Here is a 26,243-nt window from a genome sequence, read left to right on the forward strand (position 1 = left end):
TAATATTATTTATGAACGTTTAGGTAGACGAAGATTATTAATTAACAAGGGTATAATTAATTTGATGCCAAGAATGGCTTTATGATGATTTCTTTTAAGATCATCAAATATGGCTGCTCCTCCTTCTTTAAATTTGGTAGGTGAAATTAGATTATTAAATAGAATTATATCTTGATCTTCTTTTAGTTTCTTTGCTTTGATTTTTTTATCTTTTTTTAGAGCTGTTTATACTTTGTATACATTTCTTATTCTCAGCATGGGAATTATTATTTTCGTGTTTATACTTGTTCTCTTGGTTATTTTCGTGAATATCATCTTTTACTTTTACATTGATTGCCTTTAAATATTCTCTGTTTAAAGGATGAATATTTCTTTGTTTAGTTTGCTTAAGTATTTTAATTAAAAATATTGTTTTGTGGAATCAATGATATGAAGTTTTTCATCTTAGGCCGTGAATTTATTTTCTATTTGTTCTTTGAGTTTTTTTCTTTGTTTATTTCGAGAACTATAATTTTTATTTTAGGTATTTATTATTTAATAATTGATTATAGAGTTTTTGTTGAGTGAGAGCTTTTCAATTTAAATGGTTCTATAGTTGTTATAACTTTAATTTTGGATTGAATATCTCTTATTTTTATATCTTTTGTTATATATATTTCTTCTTTGGTTATTTATTATAGAGAGGATTATATATCTGGTGAAAAGAATATAAATCGTTTTATTATTATTGTTTTAATATTTATTCTTTCTATAGGTTTTTTAATTATTAGTCCTAATTTAATTAGAATTTTATTAGGTTGAGATGGTTTAGGTTTAGTTTCTTATTGTTTAGTTATTTATTATCAAAATGTAAAATCTTATAGTGCTGGTATATTAACTGCACTTTCTAATCGTATTGGTGATGTTGCTATTTTAATTTCTATTGCATGAATGTTAAATTTTGGTGGTTGAAATTATATTTATTATTATGATTTTATTTCTAATTCTTTTGAAATAAAGCTCATTACTATATTAATTGTTTTAGCAGCTATAACTAAGAGAGCTCAGATTCCTTTCTCTTCATGACTTCCTGCTGCTATAGCAGCTCCTACTCCTGTTTCTGCTTTAGTTCATTCTTCTACTCTTGTTACTGCTGGTGTTTATTTATTAATTCGTTTTAGACCAATATTGGATACTTATAATTGTGGTAGATTTTTACTTTTAATTGGTTGTATAACTATATTTATGGCTGGATTGGGCGCTAATTTTGAGTTTGATTTAAAGAAGATTATTGCTCTTTCTACTTTAAGACAACTTGGTTTAATAATAAGAATTTTGGCTATAGGTTATCCAAAGCTTGCATTTTTTCATTTATTGGCTCATGCTTTATTTAAGGCATTATTATTTATATGTGCAGGTTCAATAATTCATAATTTGAAGGATTCTCAGGATATTCGTTTTATAGGATCAATTGTTAATTTCATACCTTTAACTTCAGTTTGTTTTAATGTTTCTAGTTTATCTTTGTGTGGAATACCTTTTTTAGCGGGATTTTATTCAAAGGATTTAATTCTTGAGATGGTTTGTTTAAGATGAATTAATTGTTTAATTTTTCTTCTTTATTTTTTTCTACTGGTTTAACTGCTTCTTATTCTTTTCGTTTGTTTTATTATTCAATATCTGGTGATAATAATTTTTATTCTAGATTTTCTTTTGATGATAAGGGTTATTATATTTCATTTGGAATAATTGGTCTATTGTTTGTTGCTGTTTTTGGTGGTAGTCTTTTATCTTGATTAATTTTTCCTATTCCTCATGTGATTGCTTTACCTTATTATTTAAAGTTTTTAACTATTACAGTTGTTATTTTAGGTGCTTATTTAGGTTATCTTATTTCTAATTTTGATTTTTCTCATAATTTATTTTCTTTAAGTATACTTTCTTTTGTTAGATTTGCTGGTTCTATATGATTTATACCTTTTCTTTCAACTAAGTTTATTAGATATATTCCTTTAAAAATAGGTTATTATTCATCTAAGTCATTTGATTATGGTTGAGGTGAATTACTTGGTGGTCAAGGTTTATATAGATTATTTATTTATTTAATTGGTTATATTCAAGGTTGATATGATTCTAATTTCAAGATTTATCTTTTAACTTTTATTTTTTGAATATTTATTTTGGTAATATTGTTTTTCGTTTACTTAAATAGCTTATAATTAGAGCATGACACTGAAGATGTTAAGGAAGTATTTTTACTTTTAAGTATTTATAAATATAGATATATTATTTTTACAGTGAAAATGTAATGTTTTATTTAAACTATATAAATTTTAGAAATGTTAACAGAGTTTAACCGCTAATATAAAAAGTTAGCAGCTTTCATATTGGCTTTACATTTCCTTAATTGGAACTATTATAGTTCAATTATATTATTAACAGTAATACGCCTCTTTTTGGCTTCAATTAATAAGAATAAGGGTAGTACATACCAATCTTCCAGGTCGAAACTGACTGCAATATTTCGCTTCTTATTCTATTTAAGGTTGATTGATAATATCAATACTTTTTGAATGCAACCCAAATGTTATATTTAACTACAACCCTTTATTCTGCTCATTGTAATGCTCCTTGGTTTCATTCATGGTATAGTCCTCCTAATAGAACTAGAATAAAAAATATTGTTGATACTGTTCAGATTATAATGTCTGAAGTTTTAAAAATAATTACAATTGGTAGAATTAGTGCAATTTCTACATCAAAAATTAAAAAGATTACTGCGATTAGGAAGAATCGTATTGAGAATGGTATTCGTGCTGATCTTTTTGGATCAAACCCACATTCAAATGGTGATCTTTTTTCTCGATCATTAATTAATTTTTTTGATAGTGTTGTTGCCAGGATTATAACAATTATTGGAATAATAAATCTAATGAAAACTCTTGTTGATAGAATTAGAATTGTTTTTCTTGATTTATATCAAGCTTTCTGATTGGAAGTCAAATGTACTATTTATACTAGAGAAACAATTATCTACCTCATCAATAAATAGAGATATATAAGAATAATCATACTACGTCTACGAAGTGTCAGTATCATGCTGCTGCTTCAAATCCAAAGTGATGTCTTGGTGAAAATTGATTTATTGAGTGTCGAAGTAGACATGTTGATAAAAAGATTGTTCCAATAATTACGTGTAAACCATGGAATCCTGTTGCAACAAAGAATGTTGATCCATAAACTGCATCTGCAATGGTAAAAGGTGCTTCTCAATATTCATATGCTTGAAGTATTGTAAAGTATAGTCCTAATAACACTGTGAAGAATAATCCTTGTAGTGCTTGAGTATGATTAGATTCCATTAAACTATGATGTGCTCATGTTACTGTTACTCCTGATGCTAAAATAATAGCTGTATTAAGTAATGGAATTTGTATAGGGTTAAGGGTTGAATTCCTATTGGAGGTCATAGTATTCCTAGTTCAATTGTTGGTGCTAATCTTCTTCTAAAGAATGCTCAAAAAAAAGAAACGAAAAATAATACCTCTGATGCAATAAATAAAATTATTCCTCATCGTAATCCAATTGATACAAATCCTGTATGTAATCCTTGATATGTTCCTTCTCGTACTACAACTCGTCATCATTGAATTATAGTTAGTAGGGTAATTCCAAATCCAATTATGAATAAGTTAATATTAAATAGGTGGAATCATTTTGCTAGTCCTGATACTAGGACTATTGCTCCAATTGCTCCTTTTAATGGTCAAGGTCTATAGTCTACTAAGTGGAATGGGTGGTTTGAGTGAGTTGTTAACATAGGTTTAATATACTTCTCTAGAAAATAGAGTTCTTAGAATTGAGAAAACATAGGCTTGAATTATTGCTACTGCTGATTCTAGAATTAATAGAAGTATTTGTCCAATAATTAGTAATGAGATTAAGTTTATTGCTATAGATGGTCCTGTGTTTCCTAATAAGGTTAATAATAAGTGTCCTGCAATTATATTTGCTGCCAACCGTACTGCTAATGTACCTGGTCGAATAACATTACTAATTGTTTCAATTAGTACTATAAATGATATTAATGCAGGCGGTGTACCTTGTGGTACAAGGTGTGTAAATATATGATTAGTATGGTTAATTCATCCAAATAATATAAATCTTAGCCATATAGGTAGGGCAATTGCAAATGTTAATGCTAAATGTCTTGTTCTAGTAAAAATATAAGGGAATAATCCTATGAAATTGTTAAATAATATTATAATAAAAATTGAGATGAAAATGAATGTTGTTCCATTAAATGATTTTGGTCCAAGAAGTGTTTTAAATTCATTATGTAAGGTTAAATTTAGTTTATTTCAGATAATGTTAATTCGTGATGGTGTAAGTCAAAATAGTGATGGGATTAATAATAGTCCTAGAAATGTTCTAGTTCAATTTAATGATAAATTAAAGATGTTAGTTGATGGGTCAAATGTTGAGAATAGATTTGTTATCATTTTCAATTTAAGTTTTTTATTTCAATTGTTCCTTTTTCTGCTCTTTTAATAAGGTTAGGTTTAAATGAGAAGAAGTTTATTTGATTAAACAAGATTAATGTAGCTGAAAATATAATGAATAGTGAGAATCATATAAGAGGGGATATTTGAGGGATTTGGATATAATTTCCCCATCAGAAGTAGTCGTTAATTTACTATTATTTGGTTTAAGAGACCATTACTTACTTTCAGTCATCTGATGAATTTCAAGGTGTACTAATTTTTTTTAGTTACTTTAGATTGACACTCTAATGTTATTTATTTTAACTAACTCCTTAAATTATCTTAGATAATCACTTAATAAATAAATTTACTGAAGTTCTTTCAATTACAATTGGTATAAATCTGTGGTTTGCTCCACTGATTTCTGAGCATTGTCCAAAGAATAATCCAGGTCGATTTATTGTGAATGTTCCTTGATTTAACCGACCTGGCGTTGCATCAATTTTAACCCCTAATGCAGGAACTGCTCATGAGTGTAGAACATCTGATGCTCTTGTTAATACTCGTACTTCTGTATTTATTGGTAGGATTGTTCGGTTATCTACATCTAGTAGTCGGAATCCATCATTTTCTAGGTCTTGTTCTGGTGTTATATAAGTGTCAAATTCTACGTCTATGAAGTCTGAATATTCATATCTTCAATATCATTGTCGTCCAATGGTTTTAATTGTAATTATTGCATCTACTGAATCATCAAGTAAATATAATAGTCGTAATGATGGAAGGGCAATAAAAATTAATGTAATTGCTGGTAAAGCTGTTCAGATTGTTTCAATTAAATGTCCATGAAGTATATTACGGTTAGTATAGGCAATAAATAATATATAACTTAGGGCATAACCTACAATTACTGTAATTAATAATAATATGACCATAGTATGATCATGAAAGAATGATAATTGCTCCATTAATGGTGAAGCTCCATCTTGAAGAGATAAATTTGATCATGTTGCCATTAATAAATATATTCTAATAAAAGGTCAAAGCTTTATTTGTAGAGCTTAAATCTACTGCACTAATCTGCCATATTAGAATCTAGAGATTAATGGTAATTCTGAGTAACTATGTTCTGCAGGAGGGTTATTTTGTAGTCATTCTGTTGATCTTCTTATGTTAGCTCTAAATATAGTTGCTCGGTTTGTAATCATTCTTTCTCATATAATTACAATGAATATAATGATTCCTACAATAGAAATTGTAGACCCAATTCTTGATACTACGTTTCATGATGTATATGCGTCTGGGTAGTCAGAGTATCGTCGAGGTATTCCTGCTAATCCTAGGAAGTGTTGAGGAAAGAATGTTAAATTTACTCCAATGAATATAATTGTAAATTGGATTTTTAATCATGTATTATTTATAGTTAATCCTGTAAATAGTGGATATCATTGATTGACACCTCCTAAAATTGCAAATACTGCTCCTATAGATAATACATAATGAAAGTGGGCTACTACATAATATGTATCATGTAATACAATATCAAGTGATGAATTTGCTAATACTAATCCTGTTAATCCACCAATTGTAAATAGGAAAATAAATCCTAGAGCTCATAATAATGGTGGATTGAACTTGAATTTAGTTCCATATAATGTAGCTAATCATCTAAATACCTTAAGTCCTGTAGGTACAGCAATAATTATTGTTGCTGATGTAAAATATGCTCGTGTGTCAACATCCATTCCTACTGTAAATATATGATGTGCTCATACAATAAATCCTATTAGTCCAATTGATAGTATAGCATAAATTATACCTAATGTTCCAAATGATTCAATTTTTCCTCTTTCTTGACATACAATATGTGAAATAATTCCGAACCCCGGTAGAATTAAAGTATAAACTTCTGGGTGTCCAAAGAATCAAAATAGATGTTGATATAGAATTGGGTCACCCCCTCCTGCAGGGTCAAAGAATGATGTATTTAAATTTCGATCTGTTAATAATATAGTAATAGCTCCTGCTAAAACTGGAAGTGAAAGAAGGAGAAGTAATGCTGTAATAGCTACAGATCATACAAATAAAGGTGTTTGATCTAAAGTTATACTTTCTGATCGTATATTAATTGCTGTTGTAATGAAATTCACTGCACCAAGAATAGATGATACACCTGCTAAGTGCAGTGAAAAAATAGCTAGATCTACAGATGCACCCCCGTGTGCAATAGCTCCTGCTAGAGGAGGGTAAACTGTTCATCCTGTACCAGCACCATTATCTACTATAGAAGATGTAAGAAGAAGGGTTAGTGAAGGTGGTAGTAATCAAAAACTTATATTATTTATTCGTGGAAATGCTATATCTGGTGCACCAATTATTAGTGGAACAAGTCAATTACCAAATCCACCAATTATAATAGGTATTACTATAAAGAAAATTATTACGAATGCGTGAGCTGTAATAATAACATTATAAATCTGGTCATCCCCAATTAGAGATCCGGGTTGGCCAAGTTCAGCACGAATAAGTATTCTTATTGATGTTCCTACTATTCCTGCTCATGCTCCAAATATGAAGTATAAAGTACCAATGTCCTTATGGTTTGTTGAGAATAATCATTTTTGCGGTAAGATGGCTGAATTTTAGGTGGTAGACTGTAAATCTACTTATGAGATGTTTTCTCTCTTATCATATTTAGGTCTTATATTCAATTATGATTCTAGACTGCAATTCTAGAGGTGTAAAATTTTACTAAGGCCTAAAAGATTATTCTTTTAATTATAACTTTGAAGGTTATTAGTTTGATTAACTTAAGTCCTTAGTATAATGAAATTAAGGTTGATGTTGAAATCAATCCTATTGTTGAAATTATTACTGTTATAGGAAGAATGATTCTTGATTTTTGGGACTTTATCTTTATAGATCACGAATTTTCTGTGTATGATATAATTAGAGCTGAGAATCTAATACGTATATAGTAGTAGAGTGTAATTGTAGTTAATACAACTATAATAGTTATAATAGTTGTTATATTGTTTTCTATTAATGATTGTATTACAATTCATTTTGGTAAGAATCCAAGGAATGGTGGTAGTCCACCTAAAGATAATAAAGATAAGAATATTATGAATTTAATTTCGGTTTTTATATTTCTGGCTGAATAAATTTGATTTATGAAAAATAAATTTATTTGCTTAAATAATAAAACTATAATTAATCTTAATAGTGAGTAAATAATGAAGTATAGTTCTCAGATGTTTTCTCTGACTGTTAATGATCTAATTATTCAACCTAGATGTCTGATTGATGAATATGCTAAAAGTTGTCGTAAGGATGTTTGATTTAAACCTCCTATTGCCCCAATAATAATTCTTAAGATAATAATTGTTCAAATAAAAGTTCTTAATTGAATACAATAAGATAAGACCATTATTGGGGCGATTTTTTGTCATGTTATTAATGTTAAACAATTATTTCATCTTGATGCTCCTATAACTTCTGGAAATCAGAAATGGAAAGGTGCAGCTCCAATCTTTAATAATAGTCTAGATCTAATTATTATTGATGGGATAATTTCTGTTTCCCATCCCATGGGATATTTTATTTGAATCAGCAAAATTGAAAATAATAATATTGTCGATGCTATTGCTTGGACAATAAAATATTTAATTGATGATTCATTTATTATTATATTTTTATTTCTTGTTAGGAGCGGAATAAATGAAAGTAAGTTGATCTCAAGTCCTATTCAAACCCCAAATCAGGAATTTGATGAAATGGACAGGATCGTTCCTATCATTAATGTTGATAGGAAGAGAAGTTTTGTAGAGTTGTTGGTCATTAAAAAGGAGAGGATTGATACCTCTATAAATGGGGTATGAACCCATTAGCTTGTTTAGCTTACCTTTTTACATTAAGGTGTATGATGCACGTTAGTTTTTGATACTAAAGGAGGTAGTTTAATTCTATCTTATGTAATTTTAATTAAGGTAATTTTATTTACTTTATTTACTCTATCAAGGTAACCCTTTAATCAGGCACTTCATTTATTTAATATATAAATCGAAAGTTTTTTTTTGAAATTCTTTTATGTATTATTTTGTTTAATTAGGATTAATTTATCCTGCTCATTTTATTTTTATATATATATATATATAATAAATAATTTATATTAATATATTACATTTAATGGAAATTAAAGTATTATAAGTTCATCTTACCATTATCAATTGATTATTTTAATGCAATTATTTACCTAGGATTATAGCTACTTATGTTTTTAGCTTAAAATAGGTTATTATAATATAATATATATAATAATATGTAATTTAATATTTAATATTATTATAATTGGATATAATAAATAAAATTATTAATTTAAATATAAAATATTATAATTAATATAAATAATTATATTAATTATAATAATATAATTATGTAAATTATCTATAATTAGATTATTTAACTAATATATATGAAAGTTAACTTAATATAAAAAAAAGAATTCATATTAATAACATATTATATTAAATTACATAATTGTATAAAATATATTTGTTATATTATTTAATCTTTCTTTATATATTAGTGAAAAGAAAGATTAAATAAGAAAGAATATAATACATTTATTGCTATACATGTTCCATATTAATCTTTAATTATATATAATAGAGAAGTTGTTGTGGTCATACATAGGGGCGTTTCTTTTTTTTTTGTTAATGTTTGTGGTTTTTTTCTTTTTTTTTTAAATATTTGAATCTTTTATTTTTTCCTGAATTAATAGATTTAAAATTTTCTTATTTTTTATTTTTAAAAGTTTTATTCTTGCTTGTTTATTCACTTTTTCTTTGTATTATATGTAAGTTTTGTTAGACTAAATGTTCTTTTTGCAGTAATTTGATTTAATTATCAAGTGATTTTGGATTTAGCAATTGATTTAGTATCGGCATAATTCGTGCCAGCAGCCGCGGTTATACGATTGATACAAGTGAATATTATTGGTTAAAACAGTTGTTTATATTATTAGGGTTGAAATATAAATTTGTAAGGTGAAATGTTAAAATTTATTTGTGGCCCTTTTTATGAATCTGTGAAATTTAAATAATAAACTAGGATTAGATACCCTATTATTTTAAATGTTAATTATATTTACCAGGGTACTATTAGTTAAGGTCTTTAAACCCAAAGAATTTGGCGGTATCTCATTCCATTCAGAGGAACCTACCCCATGATTGATAATACACGATTTACTCTACTTAATTTATTTGTTTGTATATCTCCGTTATCAGAGATTCTTTTTAGAGTTATAATTCTCAAGATTTATAATTATAAAATATTTCAGGTCAAGGTGCAGCTTATAGTTAAGAGGAGGTGGGTTACAATAGATTTTTGTTTATAACGGATTTGATAGTGAAATACTGTTAATGAAGGTGGATTTGATAGTAATTTAATTTATTTAATTTAACTGATATTGGCTCTGAGATGTGTACACATCGCCCGTCGCTCTCCTTATTGATTATTCTATTTTATTTTAAAGTAGCTTCAATTTAGATGAGATAAGTCGTAACATAGTAGATGTACTGGAAAGTGTATCTAGGAAGAGTTTCAAGATATAACTTATTAGTAAAGTGTTTCATTTACACTGAAAATTTTTCTGTGCAAATCAGGATATCTTGATTATTTATTTTATTATATTAATTTTTTGTTTATTTAATTATTTAATATAAATAATTTTATTGTATTTTTGTCTTAGTATATTTTATAGAATTGATTTTTTAAATTATAGTTTATTGGTAATGTAAGTGTTTTATGAAATATTATTTTACATTTTTTTAAGTAGATTTTATTTATTGTACCTTTTGTATCAGGGTTTATCAAAATTTTAGTATTTATTTTACTTGTCTCGATTTGGGTTGATTTATAAATAATTTATAGTTAATGTATCATAATTATTATTAAATTATTTATAGAAATGAGATGTTAATCGTTTCCCAAGATATCTAGTTTCTTAAGAAAAAATTTAATTTTTTAAAGTTATTTGTTTTTATTTAATTTTTTAAGTAAAAATATTAACTTATTTATTCTTTAAGGGATAAGCTTTGAAGTTAATAACCTATAATTTATTTTATACAAATATAATAGTAAGCTTTAAACCAGCTATCTTTAAGATTACGTTTTAGTTCATTATATTTATTTTGATTTTATAAATATTTTAGGTTTTTTATTAAGATTATTAATTTAATTTTAAAATTTTTGTAATAATGATAGAATTAGTATATTTATTTGTATGAAATTTTTACCTTGTGAACTAATTATAAGGAACTAGGCAAAATTGATTTCCGCCTGTTTATCAAAAACATGTCCTCTTGTTTATATTTTGAGGTCTGGCCTGCTCACTGAGCGTATTTTTAAATAGCCGCGGTATTTTGACTGTGCAAAGGTAGCATAATCATTAGTCTCTTAATTAGTGGCTGGAATGAATGGCTTGATGAGAAATCAACTGTCTCTTAATAAATTTTTGAATTTAACTTTTGAGTCAAAAGGCTTAAATTCTTCTTTAGGACGAGAAGACCCTATAGAGCTTGACATTTTACTTTTATATAGTTTTTTGTTTGTCTTTCTATATTTAATGATGATGTTTTGTTGGGGTGACATGAAGAATAGATAAACTCTTCATTATTATATCATTTTTTTATGTTTGTTATTTTGATCCATAATTTATGATCATAAGATTAAGTTACCTTAGGGATAACAGCGTAATTGTTTTTGAGAGCTCATATCGACAAAGCAGATTGCGACCTCGATGTTGGATTAAGAAAAATTTTGGGTGCAGGAGCCCAATGATTAGGTCTGTTCGACCTTTAAATTCTTACATGATCTGAGTTCAGACCGGCGTGAGCCAGGTCGGTTTCTACCCTAAGATTGTTAATCCATATTAGTACGAAAGGACCATATGGTTAAAATATTTTTTGTTATATTGATTAATATTAATTTATTTACTATTTTGACAGATTAATGTGTTGAATTTAGAATTCATTAATGTAGATTTTTTCTACAAATAGTATGGATACTTTATGATTTATTTATATTTATTTTGAATTTTCTTTTATTGGTTATTTGTGTTTTAATTAGTGTTGCCTTTTTAACTTTATTAGAGCGTAAGGTTTTAGGTTATATTCAGATTCGAAAGGGTCCAAATAAGGTAGGTTTTGTTGGAATTCCTCAGCCATTTAGAGATGCTATTAAGTTAATTTGTAAGGAGCAGCCAATTCCTATTATATCTAATTACCTACTTTATTATTTTTCCCCTGTTTTTAATTTAATGATTTCTTTAGCCGTTTGAGTAATTTTTCCTTATTTAACTTATATGTGTTCTTTTTCTTATGGATTTTTATTTTTTTTATGTTGTACTAAATTAGGTGTTTATACTGTTATAATTGCTGGTTGATCTTCTAATTCAAATTATTCATTATTAGGTTCTCTTCGTTCTGTTGCTCAAACAATTTCTTATGAAGTTAGTTTAGCTTTAAATTTATTGTCTTTAATTATTTTAATTGGTAGTTTTAATATGTTTGATTTTATAAACTATCAGCTTTATTGTTGATTTATTATTATTTCTTTTCCTTTAGCTTTAGCTTCTTTTGCTTCTTGCTTAGCTGAAACTAATCGTACTCCTTTTGATTTTGCTGAAGGGGAATCTGAGTTAGTTTCAGAATTTAATATTGAGTATGGTGCGGGTGGTTTTACTTTAATTTTTTTAGCTGAATATACTAGAATTGTCTTCATAAGAATGTTATTGGCTTTAATTTTTTTGGGCGGTGATTTTTATTCTTTTATATTTTTTATTAAGCTTGCTATTATATCTTTTGGTTTTATTTGGGTTCGTGGAACATTACCATGGTTCCGTTATGATAAATTAATGTACTTAGCTTGAAAAAGTTTTTTACCTTTATCTTTGATTTTTTTTATTTTCTTTGTTGGTTTAAAGATTTTATTTATCTCATTTGTTTAGTGAAATTTTTTGAGAAAAGTTAATAGAAGAGTTAAACTTCTAATTTTATGTTTTCAAAACATATGCTTTTCCTAAGCTAATTAACTTTATTCCTTAATTAATTTATCTCATGCGTTTGCGACATGGACATTAATTAAGAAATATGTGAAGTAAATAATTGTTAAGATTTGACCTGTTATAATATAAGGTTGTTCAACAGGTCGTTTACCAATTCACGTTAGTAAGCATACAACAACTACTATAATTCAGAATAAAATTTGATTAATAGGGTAAAATTGAATGCCTCGGAATGGTGTTTTATTATAAAATGGTAAAATTATTAAGATTCCAATTGATAAAAATAATGCAATAACACCTCCTAACTTATTAGGGATAGATCGTAGAATTGCATATGCAAATAGGAAATATCATTCTGGTTGAATGTGAACTGGTGTTACTAATGGGTTGGCAGGTACAAAGTTATCTGGATCTCCTAATAGGTAAGGATTAATTAAACATAGTATAATTAATAATGATGTTATTATTACAAATGTAATAGAATCCTTAAAGGTAAAGTATGGATGGAATGGAATTTTTTCAATATCTCCATTTAGTCCAAGAGGATTATTAGATCCTGTTTGGTGAAGAAAAAATAAATGAATTGCTGCTATAGCAGCAATAATAAATGGTAATACAAAATGGAATGTGAAGAATCGATTTAATGTTGCATTATCAACAGCGAATCCTCCTCATACTCATTGGACTAAATCTGTTCCTAAGTATGGGATTGCTGATAATAGATTAGTAATTACTGTTGCACCTCAAAAAGATATTTGGCCTCAGGGTAAGACATATCCTATAAATGCAGTTGCTATAACTAAAAATGAAATCACTGTACCAATTATTCAGGTATGTATATATATATATATAAGATCCATAGTAAATTCCCCGTCCTACATGTAAGTAAATACAAATAAAAAATATAGATGCTCCATTTGCGTGTAAGGTTCGGATAATTCAACCATTATTTACGTCTCGGCAGATGTGTACTACACTACTGAATGCTATTTCAATATTTGATGTATAATGTATAGCTAAAAATAGTCCAGTTACGATTTGAATTACCAAACATAACCCTAATAGGGATCCAAAATTTCATCAAAATGAAATATTTGTTGGGGCAGGTAAGTCAATTAAAGAGTTATTAATAATTTTAATTAAAGGATGTCTTAATCGTAAGGGTTTATTCATTAGTAATTATCTTATTTTACGAATAGGTCCCTGATTAATATTGGTGATTTTAACAACTGCTAGTAGTGCTAAAAATAAATAAATTATTATTATTATTGTAATAATGAATGTTGGTCTATTATATAATTTTTCTAAAGATATTGTTATTTCTTGATAATTGATTGAATTATCAATATTTATAGTTTTGGTGTTTTTGAAAAAGTCTATAAATACAGATATATCTAGAATAATTAATATTAATATGATAAATACTCACATTATTAATGTAATAATTATAGTGATTGATTTAGGCTGAAATATTTCGTTTGATGCAATTCTTGTAATGTAAATAAATAATACTAGTATACCACCAAGAAATGTTAAAAATAAAATATATGATAATCAATATCTTTCTATTATTGTTCCTGTTATTAATCCAACTAGGAAGGTTTGAAGGATAATAAAAAGCATTATTGATATTGGGTGTCTTAATTTAATAAAATTAATATTTATTACATTTGATAATGATATAATTATTATTTTGATCATTTCAGGGGTTAGTTTATTTAAAATACCGGTTTTGGGGACCGATGATGGAAGCTTTTCCACCTCTGAAGTTTTAAAAGTGGGGGCTGGACTTATTTCCGGTTTACAAGACCGGCGTTTTTTTTAAACTATTAAAACTAATGTTTATATTCTCTATTTTTACTTCTATATTGATTTATTTTGCTGGTGTTTATGTTTTTTCTTCTAAACGTAAACATTTATTAATGGTTCTTTTGAGATTAGAATATATTGTTCTTTCTTTATTTATGTTAGTTATTGTTTTTCTTATTGAGTTTGATTATGATTATTTTTTTCCTGTTATTTTTTTAGTTTTTTCTGTTAGTGAGGGTGCTTTAGGTCTTTCTATTTTAGTTTCAATAATTCGTTCTCATGGTAATGATTTTTTTAATTCTTTTGGTTTATCTTTATGTTAAAGTATTTATTTATAACTATTTTTTTGATCCCTCTTTGTTTATTAAATAATTGTTGATGGTTGGTTCATTCTTTAATGTTTCTGTCGGGTTTTGTTTTTATAATTTGTGTTTATTCATATGCTGATTTGAATATAATTAGATATTATTTTGGTATTGATTATTTTTCTTATAGTTTAATTTTACTTAGTTTTTGGATTTGTTCTTTAATAATCACTGCTAGAGGTTCAGTTTATTTAAGTTCATATCATTCTAATTTTTTTGTTTTTATGGTTTTGATTTTAATAATTATGCTTTATTGTTCATTTGCTAGATTAAGTCTTCTTTCTTTTTATATTTTTTTTGAGGCTAGATTAGTTCCTACTTTACTTTTAATTTTGGGTTGGGGTTATCAACCTGAGCGTTTGCAGGCTGGTGTTTATTTAATTTTTTATACTTTGGTTGCTAGATTACCTTTATTATTAGTTTTATTTAAGGTTTATGATTTTTCTAATACTTTATATTTTCCTTTATTGGTTGATTTTGGTTCTTATTATTTTATGTTTTATGTATTTATAATTTTGGCTTTTTTAGTTAAGATACCTATGTTTTTGGTTCATTTATGACTTCCTAAGGCTCATGTAGAGGCCCCTATTTCAGGTAGAATAATTCTTGCTGGTGTTTTATTAAAGTTAGGTGGTTATGGTATTTTTCGTGTTATAAAGGTTATTTCTTATTTGGGTTTAAAGTTTAGTTATTTTTGATTGTCTTTAGGTTTATCTGGGGGTGTTATTGTAAGATTTATTTGTTTTCGTCAGGTTGATTTGAAGTATTTAATTGCATATTCTTCTGTTGCTCATATAAGAATGGTTATTGGTGGATTGATGACTATGAATTGATGAGGTTGTGTAGGTTCTCTTTCTCTAATGGTTGGTCATGGTTTATGTTCTTCTGGTTTATTTTGTTTATCTAATATTATTTATGAACGTTTAGGTAGACGAAGATTATTAATTAACAAGGGTATAATTAATTTGATGCCAAGAATGGCTATATGATGATTTCTTTTCAGATCATCAAATATGGCTGCTCCTCCTTCTTTAAATTTGGTAGGTGAAATTAGATTATTAAATAGAATTATATCTTGATCTTCTTTTAGATTCTTTGCTTTGATTTTTTTATCTTTTTTTAGAGCTGTTTATACTTTGTATATATATTCTTATTCTCAGCATGGGAATTATTATTCTGGTGTTTATACTTGTTCTCTTGGTTATTTTCGTGAATATCATCTCTTACTTTTACATTGATTGCCTTTAAATATTCTCTGTTTAAAGGGTGAATATTTCTTTGTTTAGTTTGCTTAAGTATTTTAATTAAAAATATTGTTTTGTGGAATCAATGATATGAAGTTTTTCATCTTAGGCCGTGCATTTATTTTCTATTTGTTCTTTGAGTTTTTTTCTTTGTGAAATAAAGCTCATTACTATATTAATTGTTTTAGCAGCTATAACTAAGAGAGCTCAGATTCCTTTCTCTTCATGACTTCCTGCTGCTATAGCAGCTCCTACTCCTGTTTCTGCTTTAGTTCATTCTTCTACTCTTGTTACTGCTGGTGTTTATTTATTAATTCGTTTTAGACCAATATTGGATACTTATAATTGTGGTTGATTTTTACTTTTAATTGGTTGTATAACTATATTTATGGCTGGATTGGGCGCTAATTTTGAGTTTGATTTAAAGAAGATTATTGCTCTTTCTACTTTAAGACAACTTGGTTTAATAATAAGAATTTTGGCTATAGGTTATCCAAAGCTTGCATTTTTTCATTTATTGGCTCATGCTTTATTTAAGGCATTATTATTTATATGTGCAGGTTCAATAATTCATAATTTGAAGGATTCTCAGGATATTCGTTTAATAGGATCAATTGTTAATTTCATACCTTTAACTTCAGTTTGTTTTAATGTTTCTAATTTATCTTTGTGTGGAATACCTTTTTTAGCGGGATTTTATTGAAAGGATTTAATTCTTGAGATGGTTTGTTTAAGATGAATTAATTGTTTAATTTTTTTTCTTTATTTTTTTTCTACTGGTTTAACTGCTTCTTATTCTTTTCGTTTGTTTTATTATTCAATATCTGGTGATAATAATTTTTATTCTAGATTTTCTTTTGATGATAAGGGTTATTATATTTCATTTGGAATAATTGGTCTATTGTTTGTTGCTGTTTTTGGTGGTAGTCTTTTATCTTGATTAATTTTTCCTATTCCTCATGTGATTGCTTTACCTTATTATTTAAAGTTTTTAACTATTACAGTTGTTATTTTAGGTGCTTATTTAGGTTATCTTATTTCTAATTTTGATTTTTCTCATAATTTATTTTCTTTAAGTATACTTTCTTTTGTTAGATTTGCTGGTTCTATATGATTTATACCTTTTCTTTCAACTAAGTTTATTAGATATATTCCTTTAAAAATAGGTTATATTCATCTAAGTCATTTGATTATGGTTGAGGTGAATTACTTGGTGGTCAAGGTTTATATAGATTATTTATTTATTTAATTGGTTATATTCAAGGTTGATATGATTCTAATTTCAAGATTTATCTTTTAACTTTTATTTTTTGAATATTTATTTTGGTAATATTGTTTTTCGTTTACTTAAATAGCTTATAATTAGAGCGTGACACTGAAGATGTTAAGGAAGTATTTTTACTTTTAAGTATTTATAAATATAGATATATTATTTTTACAGTGAAAATGTAATGTTTTATTTAAACTATATAAATTTTAGAAATGTTAACGGAGTTTAACCGCTAATATAAAAAGTTAGCAGCTTTCATATTGGCTTTACATTTCCTTAATTGGAACTATTATAGTTCAATTATATTATTAACAGTAATACGCCTCTTTTTGGCTTCAATTAATAAGAATAAGGGTAGTACATACCAATCTTCCAGGTCGAAACTGACTGCAATATTTCGCTTCTTATTCTATTTAAGGTTGATTGATAATATCAATACTTTTTGAATGCAACCCAAATGTTATATTTAACTACAACCCTTTATTCTGCTCATTGTAATGCTCCTTGGTTTCATTCATGGTATAGTCCTCCTAATAGAACTAGAATAAAAAATATTGTTGATACTGTTCAGATTATAATGTCTGAAGTTTTAAAAATAATTACAATTGGTAGAATTAGTGCAATTTCTACATCAAAAATTAAAAAGATTACTGCGATTAGGAAGAATCGTATTGAGAATGGTATTCGTGCTGATCTTTTTGGATCAAACCCACATTCAAATGGTGATCTTTTTTCTCGATCATTAATTAATTTTTTTGATAGTGTTGTTGCCAGGATTATAACAATTATTGGAATAATAAATCTAATGAAAACTCTTGTTGATAGAATTAGAATTGTTTTTCTTGATTTATATCAAGCTTTCTGATTGGAAGTCAAATGTACTATTTATACTAGAAAAACAATTATCTACCTCATCAATAAATAGAGATATATAAGAATAATCATACTACGTCTACGAAGTGTCAGTATCATGCTGCTGCTTCAAATCCAAAGTGATGTCTTGGTGAAAATTGATTTATTGAGTGTCGAAGTAGACATGTTGATAAAAAGATTGTTCCAATAATTACGTGTAAACCATGGAATCCTGTTGCAACAAAGAATGTTGATCCATAAACTGCATCTGCAATGGTAAAAGGTGCTTCTCAATATTCATATGCTTGAAGTATTGTAAAGTATAGTCCTAATAACACTGTGAAGAATAATCCTTGTAGTGCTTGAGTATGATTAGATTCCATTAAACTATGATGTGCTCATGTTACTGTTACTCCTGATGCTAAAAGAATAGCTGTATTAAGTAATGGAATTTGTATAGGGTTAAAGGGTTGAATTCCTATTGGAGGTCATAGTATTCCTAGTTCAATTGTTGGTGCTAATCTTCTTCTAAAGAATGCTCAAAAAAAAGAAACGAAAAATAATACCTCTGATGCAATAAATAAAATTATTCCTCATCGTAATCCAATTGATACAAATCCTGTATGTAATCCTTGATATGTTCCTTCTCGTACTACATCTCGTCATCATTGAATTATAGTTAGTAGGGTAATTCCAAATCCAATTATGAATAAGTTAATATTAAATAGGTGGAATCATTTTGCTAGTCCTGATACTAGGACTATTGCTCCAATTGCTCCTGTTAATGGTCAAGGTCTATAGTCTACTAAGTGGAATGGGTGGTTTGAGTGAGTTGTTAACATAGGTTTAATATACTTCTCTAGAATATAGAGTTCTTAGAATTGAGAAAACATAGGCTTGAATTATTGCTACTGCTGATTCTAGAATTAATAGAAGTATTTGTCCAATAATTAGTAATGAGATTAAGTTTATTGCTATAGATGGTCCTGTGTTTCCTAATAAGGTTAATAATAAGTGTCCTGCAATTATATTTGCTGCCAACCGTACTGCTAATGTACCTGGTCGAATAACATTACTAATTGTTTCAATTAGTACTATAAATGATATTAATGCAGGCGGTGTACCTTGTGGTACAAGGTGTGTAAATATATGATTAGTATGGTTAATTCATCCAAATAATATAAATCTTAGCCATATAGGTAGGGCAATTGCAAATGTTAATGCTAAATGTCTTGTTCTAGTAAAAATATAAGGGAATAATCCTATGAAATTGTTAAATAATATTATAATAAAAATTGAGATGAAAATGAATGTTGTTCCATTAAATGATTTTGGTCCAAGAAGTGTTTTAAATTCATTATGTAAGGTTAAATTTAGTTTATTTCAGATAATGTTAATTCGTGATGGTGTAAGTCAAAATAGTGATGGGATTAATAATAGTCCTAGAAATGTTCTAGTTCAATTTAATGATAAATTAAAGATGTTAGTTGATGGGTCAAATGTTGAGAATAGATTTGTTATCATTTTCAATTTAAGTTTTTTATTTCAATTGTTCCTTTTTCTGCTCTTTTAATAAGGTTAGGTTTAAATGAGAAGAAGTTTATTTGATTAAACAAGATTAATGTAGCTGAAAATATAATGAATAGTGAGAATCATATAAGAGGGGATATTTGAGGGATTTGGATATAATTTCCCCATCAGAAGTAGTCGTTAATTTACTATTATTTGGTTTAAGAGACCATTACTTACTTTCAGTCATCTGATGAATTTCAAGCTGTACTAATTTTTTTTAGTTACTTTAGATTGACACTCTAATGTTATTTATTTTAACTAACTCCTTAAATTATCTTAGATAATCACTTAATAAATAAATTTACTGAAGTTCTTTCAATTACAATTGGTATAAATCTGTGGTTTGCTCCACAGATTTCTGAGCATTGTCCAAAGAATAATCCAGGTCGATTTATTGTGAATGTTCCTTGATTTAACCGACCTGGCGTTGCATCAATTTTAACCCCTAATGCAGGAACTGCTCATGAGTGTAGAACATCTGATGCTCTTGTTAATACTCGTACTTCTGTATTTATTGGTAGGATTGTTCGGTTATCTACATCTAGTAGTCGGAATCCATCATTTTCTAGGTCTTGTTCTGGTGTTATATAAGTGTCAAATTCTACGTCTATGAAGTCTGAATATTCATATCTTCAATATCATTGTCGTCCAATGGTTTTAATTGTAATTATTGCATCTACTGAATCATCAAGTAAATATAATAGTCGTAATGATGGAAGGGCAATAAAAATTAATGTAATTGCTGGTAAAGCTGTTCAGATTGTTTCAATTAAATGTCCATGAAGTATATTACGGTTAGTATAGGCAATAAATAATATATAACTTAGGGCATAACCTACAATTACTGTAATTAATAATAATATGACCGTAGTATGATCATGAAAGAATGATAATTGCTCCAGTAATGGTGAAGCTCCATCTTGAAGAGATAAATTTGATCATGTTGCCATTATTAAATATATTCTAATAAAAGGTCAAACCTTTATTTGTAGAGCTTAAATCTACTGCACTAATCTGCCATATTAGAATCTAGAGATTAATGGTAATTCTGAGTAACTATGTTCTGCAGGAGGGTTATTTTGTAGTCATTCTGTTGATCTTCTTATGTTAGCTCTAAATATAGTTGCTCGGTTTGTAATCATTCTTTCTCATATAATTACAATGAATATAATAATTCCTACAATAGAAATTGTAGACCCAATTCTTGATACTACGTTTCATGATGTATATGCGTCTGGGTAGTCAGAGTATCGTCGAGGTATTCCTGCTAATCCTAGGAAGTGTTGAGGAAAGAATGTTAAATTTACTCCAATGAATATAATTGTAAATTGGATTTTTAATCATGTATTATTTATAGTTAATCCTGTAAATAGTGGATATCATTGAATGACACCTCCTATAATTGCAAATACTGCTCCTATAGATAATACGTAATGAAAGTGGGCTACTACATAATATGTATCATGTAATACAATATCAAGTGATGAATTTGCTAATACTAATCCTGTTAATCCACCAATTGTAAATAGGAAAATAAATCCTAGAGCTCATAATAATGGTGGATTGAACTTGAATTTAGTTCCATATAATGTAGCTAATCATCTAAATACCTTAATTCCTGTAGGTACAGCAATAATTATTGTTGCTGATGTAAAATATGCTCGTGTGTCAACATCCATTCCTACTGTAAATATATGATGTGCTCATACAATAAATCCTATTAGTCCAATTGATAGTATAGCATAAATTATACCTAATGTTCCAAATGATTCAATTTTTCCTCTTTCTTGACATACAATATGTGAAATAATTCCGAACCCCGGTAGAATTAAAATATAAACTTCTGGGTGTCCAAAGAATCAAAATAGATGTTGATATAGAATTGGGTCACCCCCTCCTGCAGGGTCAAAGAATGATGTATTTAAATTTCGATCTGTTAATAATATAGTAATAGCTCCTGCTAAAACTGGAAGTGAAAGAAGGAGAAGTAATGCTGTAATAGCTACAGATCATACAAATAAAGGTGTTTGATCTAAAGTTATACTTTCTGATCGTATATTAATTGCTGTTGTAATGAAATTCACTGCACCAAGAATAGATGATACACCTGCTAAGTGCAGTGAAAAAATAGCTAGATCTACAGATGCACCCCCGTGTGCAATAGCTCCTGCTAGAGGAGGGTAAACTGTTCATCCTGTACCAGCACCATTATCTACTATAGAAGATGTAAGAAGAAGGGTTAGTGAAGGTGGTAGTAATCAAAAACTTATATTATTTATTCGTGGAAATGCTATATCTGGTGCACCAATTATTAGTGGAACAAGTCAATTACCAAATCCACCAATTATAATAGGTATTACTATAAAGAAAATTATTACGAATGCGTGAGCTGTAATAATAACATTATAAATCTGGTCATCCCCAATTAGAGATCCGGGTTGGCCAAGTTCAGCACGAATAAGTATTCTTATTGATGTTCCTACTATTCCTGCTCATGCTCCAAATATGAAGTATAAAGTACCAATGTCCTTATGGTTTGTTGAGAATAATCATTTTTGCGGTAAGATGGCTGAATTTTAGGTGGTAGACTGTAAATCTACTTATGAGATGTTTTCTCTCTTATCATATTTAGGTCTTATATTCAATTATGATTCTAGACTGCAATTCTAGAGGTGTAAAATTTTACTAAGGCCTAAAAGATTATTCTTTTAATTATAACTTTGAAGGTTATTAGTGTGATTAACTTAAGTCCTTAGTATAATGAAATTAAGGTTGATGTTGAAATCAATCCTATTGTTGAAATTATTACTGTTATAGGAAGAATGATTCTTGATTTTTGGGACTTTATCTTTATAGATCACGAATTTTCTGTGTATGATATAATTAGAGCTGAGAATCTAATACGTATATAGTAGTAGAGTGTAATTGTAGTTAATACAACTATAATAGTTATAATAGTTGTTATATTGTTTTCTATTAATGATTGTATTACAATTCATTTTGGTAAGAATCCAAGGAATGGTGGTAGTCCACCTAAAGATAATAAAGATAAGAATATTATGAATTTAATTTCGGTTTTTATATTTCTGGCTGAATAAATTTGATTTATGAAAAATAAATTTATTTGCTTAAATAATAAAACTATAATTAATCTTAATAGTGAGTAAATAATGAAGTATAGTTCTCAGATGTTTTCTCTGACTGTTAATGATCTAATTATTCAACCTAGATGTCTGATTGATGAATATGCTAAAAGTTGTAGTAAGGATGTTTGATTTAAACCTCCTATTGCCCCAATAATAATTCTTAAGATAATAATTGTTCAAATAAAAGTTCTTAATTGAATACAATAAGATAAGACCATTATTGGGGCGATTTTTTGTCATGTTATTAATGTTAAACAATTACTTCATCTTGATGCTCCTATAACTTCTGGAAATCAGAAATGGAAAGGTGCAGCTCCAATCTTTAATAATAGTCTAGATCTAATTATTATTGATGGGATAAATTCTGTTTCCCATCCCATGGGATATTTTATTTGAATCAGCAAAATTGAAAATAATAATATTGTCGATGCTATTGCTTGGACAATAAAATATTTAATTGATGATTCATTTATCATTATATTTTTATTTCTTGTTAGGAGCGGAATAAATGAAAGTAAGTTGATCTCAAGTCCTATTCAAACCCCAAATCAGGAATTTGATGAAATGGACAGGATCGTTCCTATCATTAATGTTGATAGGAAGAGAAGTTTTGTAGAGTTGTTGGTCATTAAAAAGGAGAGGATTGATACCTCTATAAATGGGGTATGAACCCATTAGCTTGTTTAGCTTACCTTTTTACATTAAGGTGTATGATGCACGTTAGTTTTTGATACTAAAGGAGGTAGTTTAATTCTATCTTATGTAATTTTAATGAAGGTAATTTTATTTACTTTATTTACCCTATCAAGGTAACCCTTTAATCAGGCACTTCATTTATTTAATATATAAATCGAAAGTTTTTTTTTGAAATTCTTTTATGTATTATTTTGTTTAATTAGGATTAATTTATCCTGCTCATTTTATTTTTTTATATATATATATATATAAAAAATAATTTATATTAATATATTACATTTAATTGAAATTAAAGTATTATAAGTTCATCTTACCATTATCAATTGATTATTTTAATGCAATTATTTACCTAGGATTATAGCTACTTATGTTTTTAGCTTAAAATAGGTTATTATAATATAATATATATAATAATATGTAATTTAATATTTAATATTATTATAATTGGATATAATAAATAAAATTATTAATTTAAATATAAAATATTATAATTAATATAAATAATTATATTAATTATAATAATATAATTATGTAAATTATCTATAATTAGATTATTTAACTAAAATATATGAAAGTTAACTTAATATAAAAAAAAGAATTCATATTAATAACATATTATATTAAATTACATAATTGTATAAAATATATTTATTATATTATTTAATCTTTCTTTTTTTGAAATATTTGTTATGGCAGGTAAGTCAATTAAAGAGTTATTAATAATTTTAATTAAAGGATGTCTTAATCGTAAGGGTTTATTCATTAGTAATTATCTTATTTTACGAATAGGTCCCTGATTAATATTGGTGATTTTAACAACTGCTAGTAGTGCTAAAAATAAATAAATTATAATTTTTATTGTAATAATGAATGTTGGTCTATTATATAATTATTCTAAAGATATTGTTATTTCTTGATAATTGATTGAATTATCAATATTTATAGTTTCGGTGTTTTTGAAAAAGTCTATAAATACAGATATATCTAGAATAATTAATATTAATATGATAAATACTCACATTATTAATGTAATAATTATAGTGATTGATTTAGGCTGAAATATTTCGTTTGATGCAATTCTTGTAATGTAAATAAATAATACTAGTATACCACCAAGAAATGTTTAAAATAAAATATATGATAATCAATATCTTTCAATTATTGTTCCTGTTATTAATCCAACTAGGAAGGTTTGAAGGATAATAAAAAGCATTATTGATATTGGGTGTCTTAATTTAATAAAATTAATATTTATTACATTTGATAATGATATAATTATTATTTTGATCATTTCAGGGGTTAGTTTATTTAAAATACCGGTTTTGGGGAGCTTTGGAAGCTTTTCCACCTCTGAAGTTTTAAAAGTGGGGGCTGGACTTATTTCCGGTTTACAAGACCGGCGTTTTTTTTAAACTATTAAAACTAATGTTTATATTCTCTATTTTTACTTCTTTATTGATTTATTTTGCTGGTGTTTATGTTTTTTCTTCTAAACGTAAACATTTATTAATGGTTCTTTTGAGATTAGAATATATTGTTCTTTCTTTATTTATGTTAGTTATTGTTTTTCTTATTGAGTTTGATTATGATTATTTTTTTCCTGTAATTTTTTTAGTTTTTTCTGTTAGTGAGGGTGCTTTAGGTCTTTCTATTTTAGTTTCAATAATTCGTTCTCATGGTAATGATTTTTTTAATTCTTTTGGTTTATCTTTATGTTAAAGTATTTATTTATAACTATTTTTTTGATCCCTCTTTGTTTATTAAATAATTGTTGATGGTTGGTTCATTCTTTAATGTTTCTGTCGGGTTTTGTTTTTATAATTTGTGTTTATTCATATGCTGATTTGAATATAATTAGATATTATTTTGGTATTGATTATTTTTCTTTTAGTTTAATTTTACTTAGTTTTTGGATTTGTTCTTTAATAATCACTGCTAGAGGTTCAGTTTATTTAAGTTCATATCATTCTAATTTTTTTGTTTTTATGGTTTTGATTTTAATAATTATGCTTTATTGTTCATTTGCTAGATTAAGTCTTCTTTCTTTTTATATTTTTTTTGAGGCTAGATTAGTTCCTACTTTACTTTTAATTTTGGGTTGGGGTTATCAACCTGAGCGTTTGCAGGCTGGTGTTTATTTAATTTTTTATACTTTGGTTGCTAGATTACCTTTATTATTAGTTTTATTTAAGGTTTATGATTTTTCTAATACTTTATATTTTCTTTTATTTCTTGATTTTGGTTCTTATTATTTTATGTTTTATGTATTTATAATTTTGGCTTTTTTAGTTAAGATACCTATGTTTTTGGTTCATTTATGACTTCCTAAGGCTCATGTAGAGGCCCCTATTTCAGGTAGAATAATTCTTGCTGGTGTTTTATTAAAGTTAGGTGGTTATGGTATTTTTCGTGTTATAAAGGTTATTTCTTATTTGGGTTTAAAGTTTAATTATTTTTGATTGTCTTTAGGTTTATCTGGGGGTGTTATTGTAAGATTTATTTGTTTTCGTCAGGTTGATTTGAAGTATTTAATTGCATATTCTTCTGTTGCTCATATAAGAATGGTTATTGGTGGATTGATGACTATGAATTGATGAGGTTGTGTAGGTTCTCTTTCTCTAATGGTTGGTCATGGTTTATGTTCTTCTGGTTTATTTTGTTTATCTAATATTATTTATGAACGTTTAGGTAGACGAAGATTATTAATTAACAAGGGTATAATTAATTTGATGCCAAGAATGGCTTTATGATGATTTCT

At 26.9% G+C, this 26,243-nt stretch overlaps 1 protein-coding gene across 1 annotated transcript; it reads left to right on the forward strand.

The window, feature by feature from the left end:
- The first annotated feature begins 872 nt into the window (after positions 1-872).
- On the forward strand, positions 873-1,602 carry LOC126354505 (NADH-ubiquinone oxidoreductase chain 5-like). Its single transcript, XM_050004229.1, has one exon. It carries the CDS (start codon positions 1,225-1,227, stop codon positions 1,573-1,575), a length of 351 nt encoding a protein of 116 aa, XP_049860186.1. The 5' UTR covers positions 873-1,224; the 3' UTR covers positions 1,576-1,602.
- Positions 1,603-26,243: the final 24,641 nt, after the last annotated feature.

This window comes from Schistocerca gregaria, chromosome 3 (genome assembly GCF_023897955.1).
Source record: "Schistocerca gregaria isolate iqSchGreg1 chromosome 3, iqSchGreg1.2, whole genome shotgun sequence".
Classification (NCBI taxonomy): Eukaryota; Metazoa; Arthropoda; class Insecta; order Orthoptera; family Acrididae; genus Schistocerca; species Schistocerca gregaria.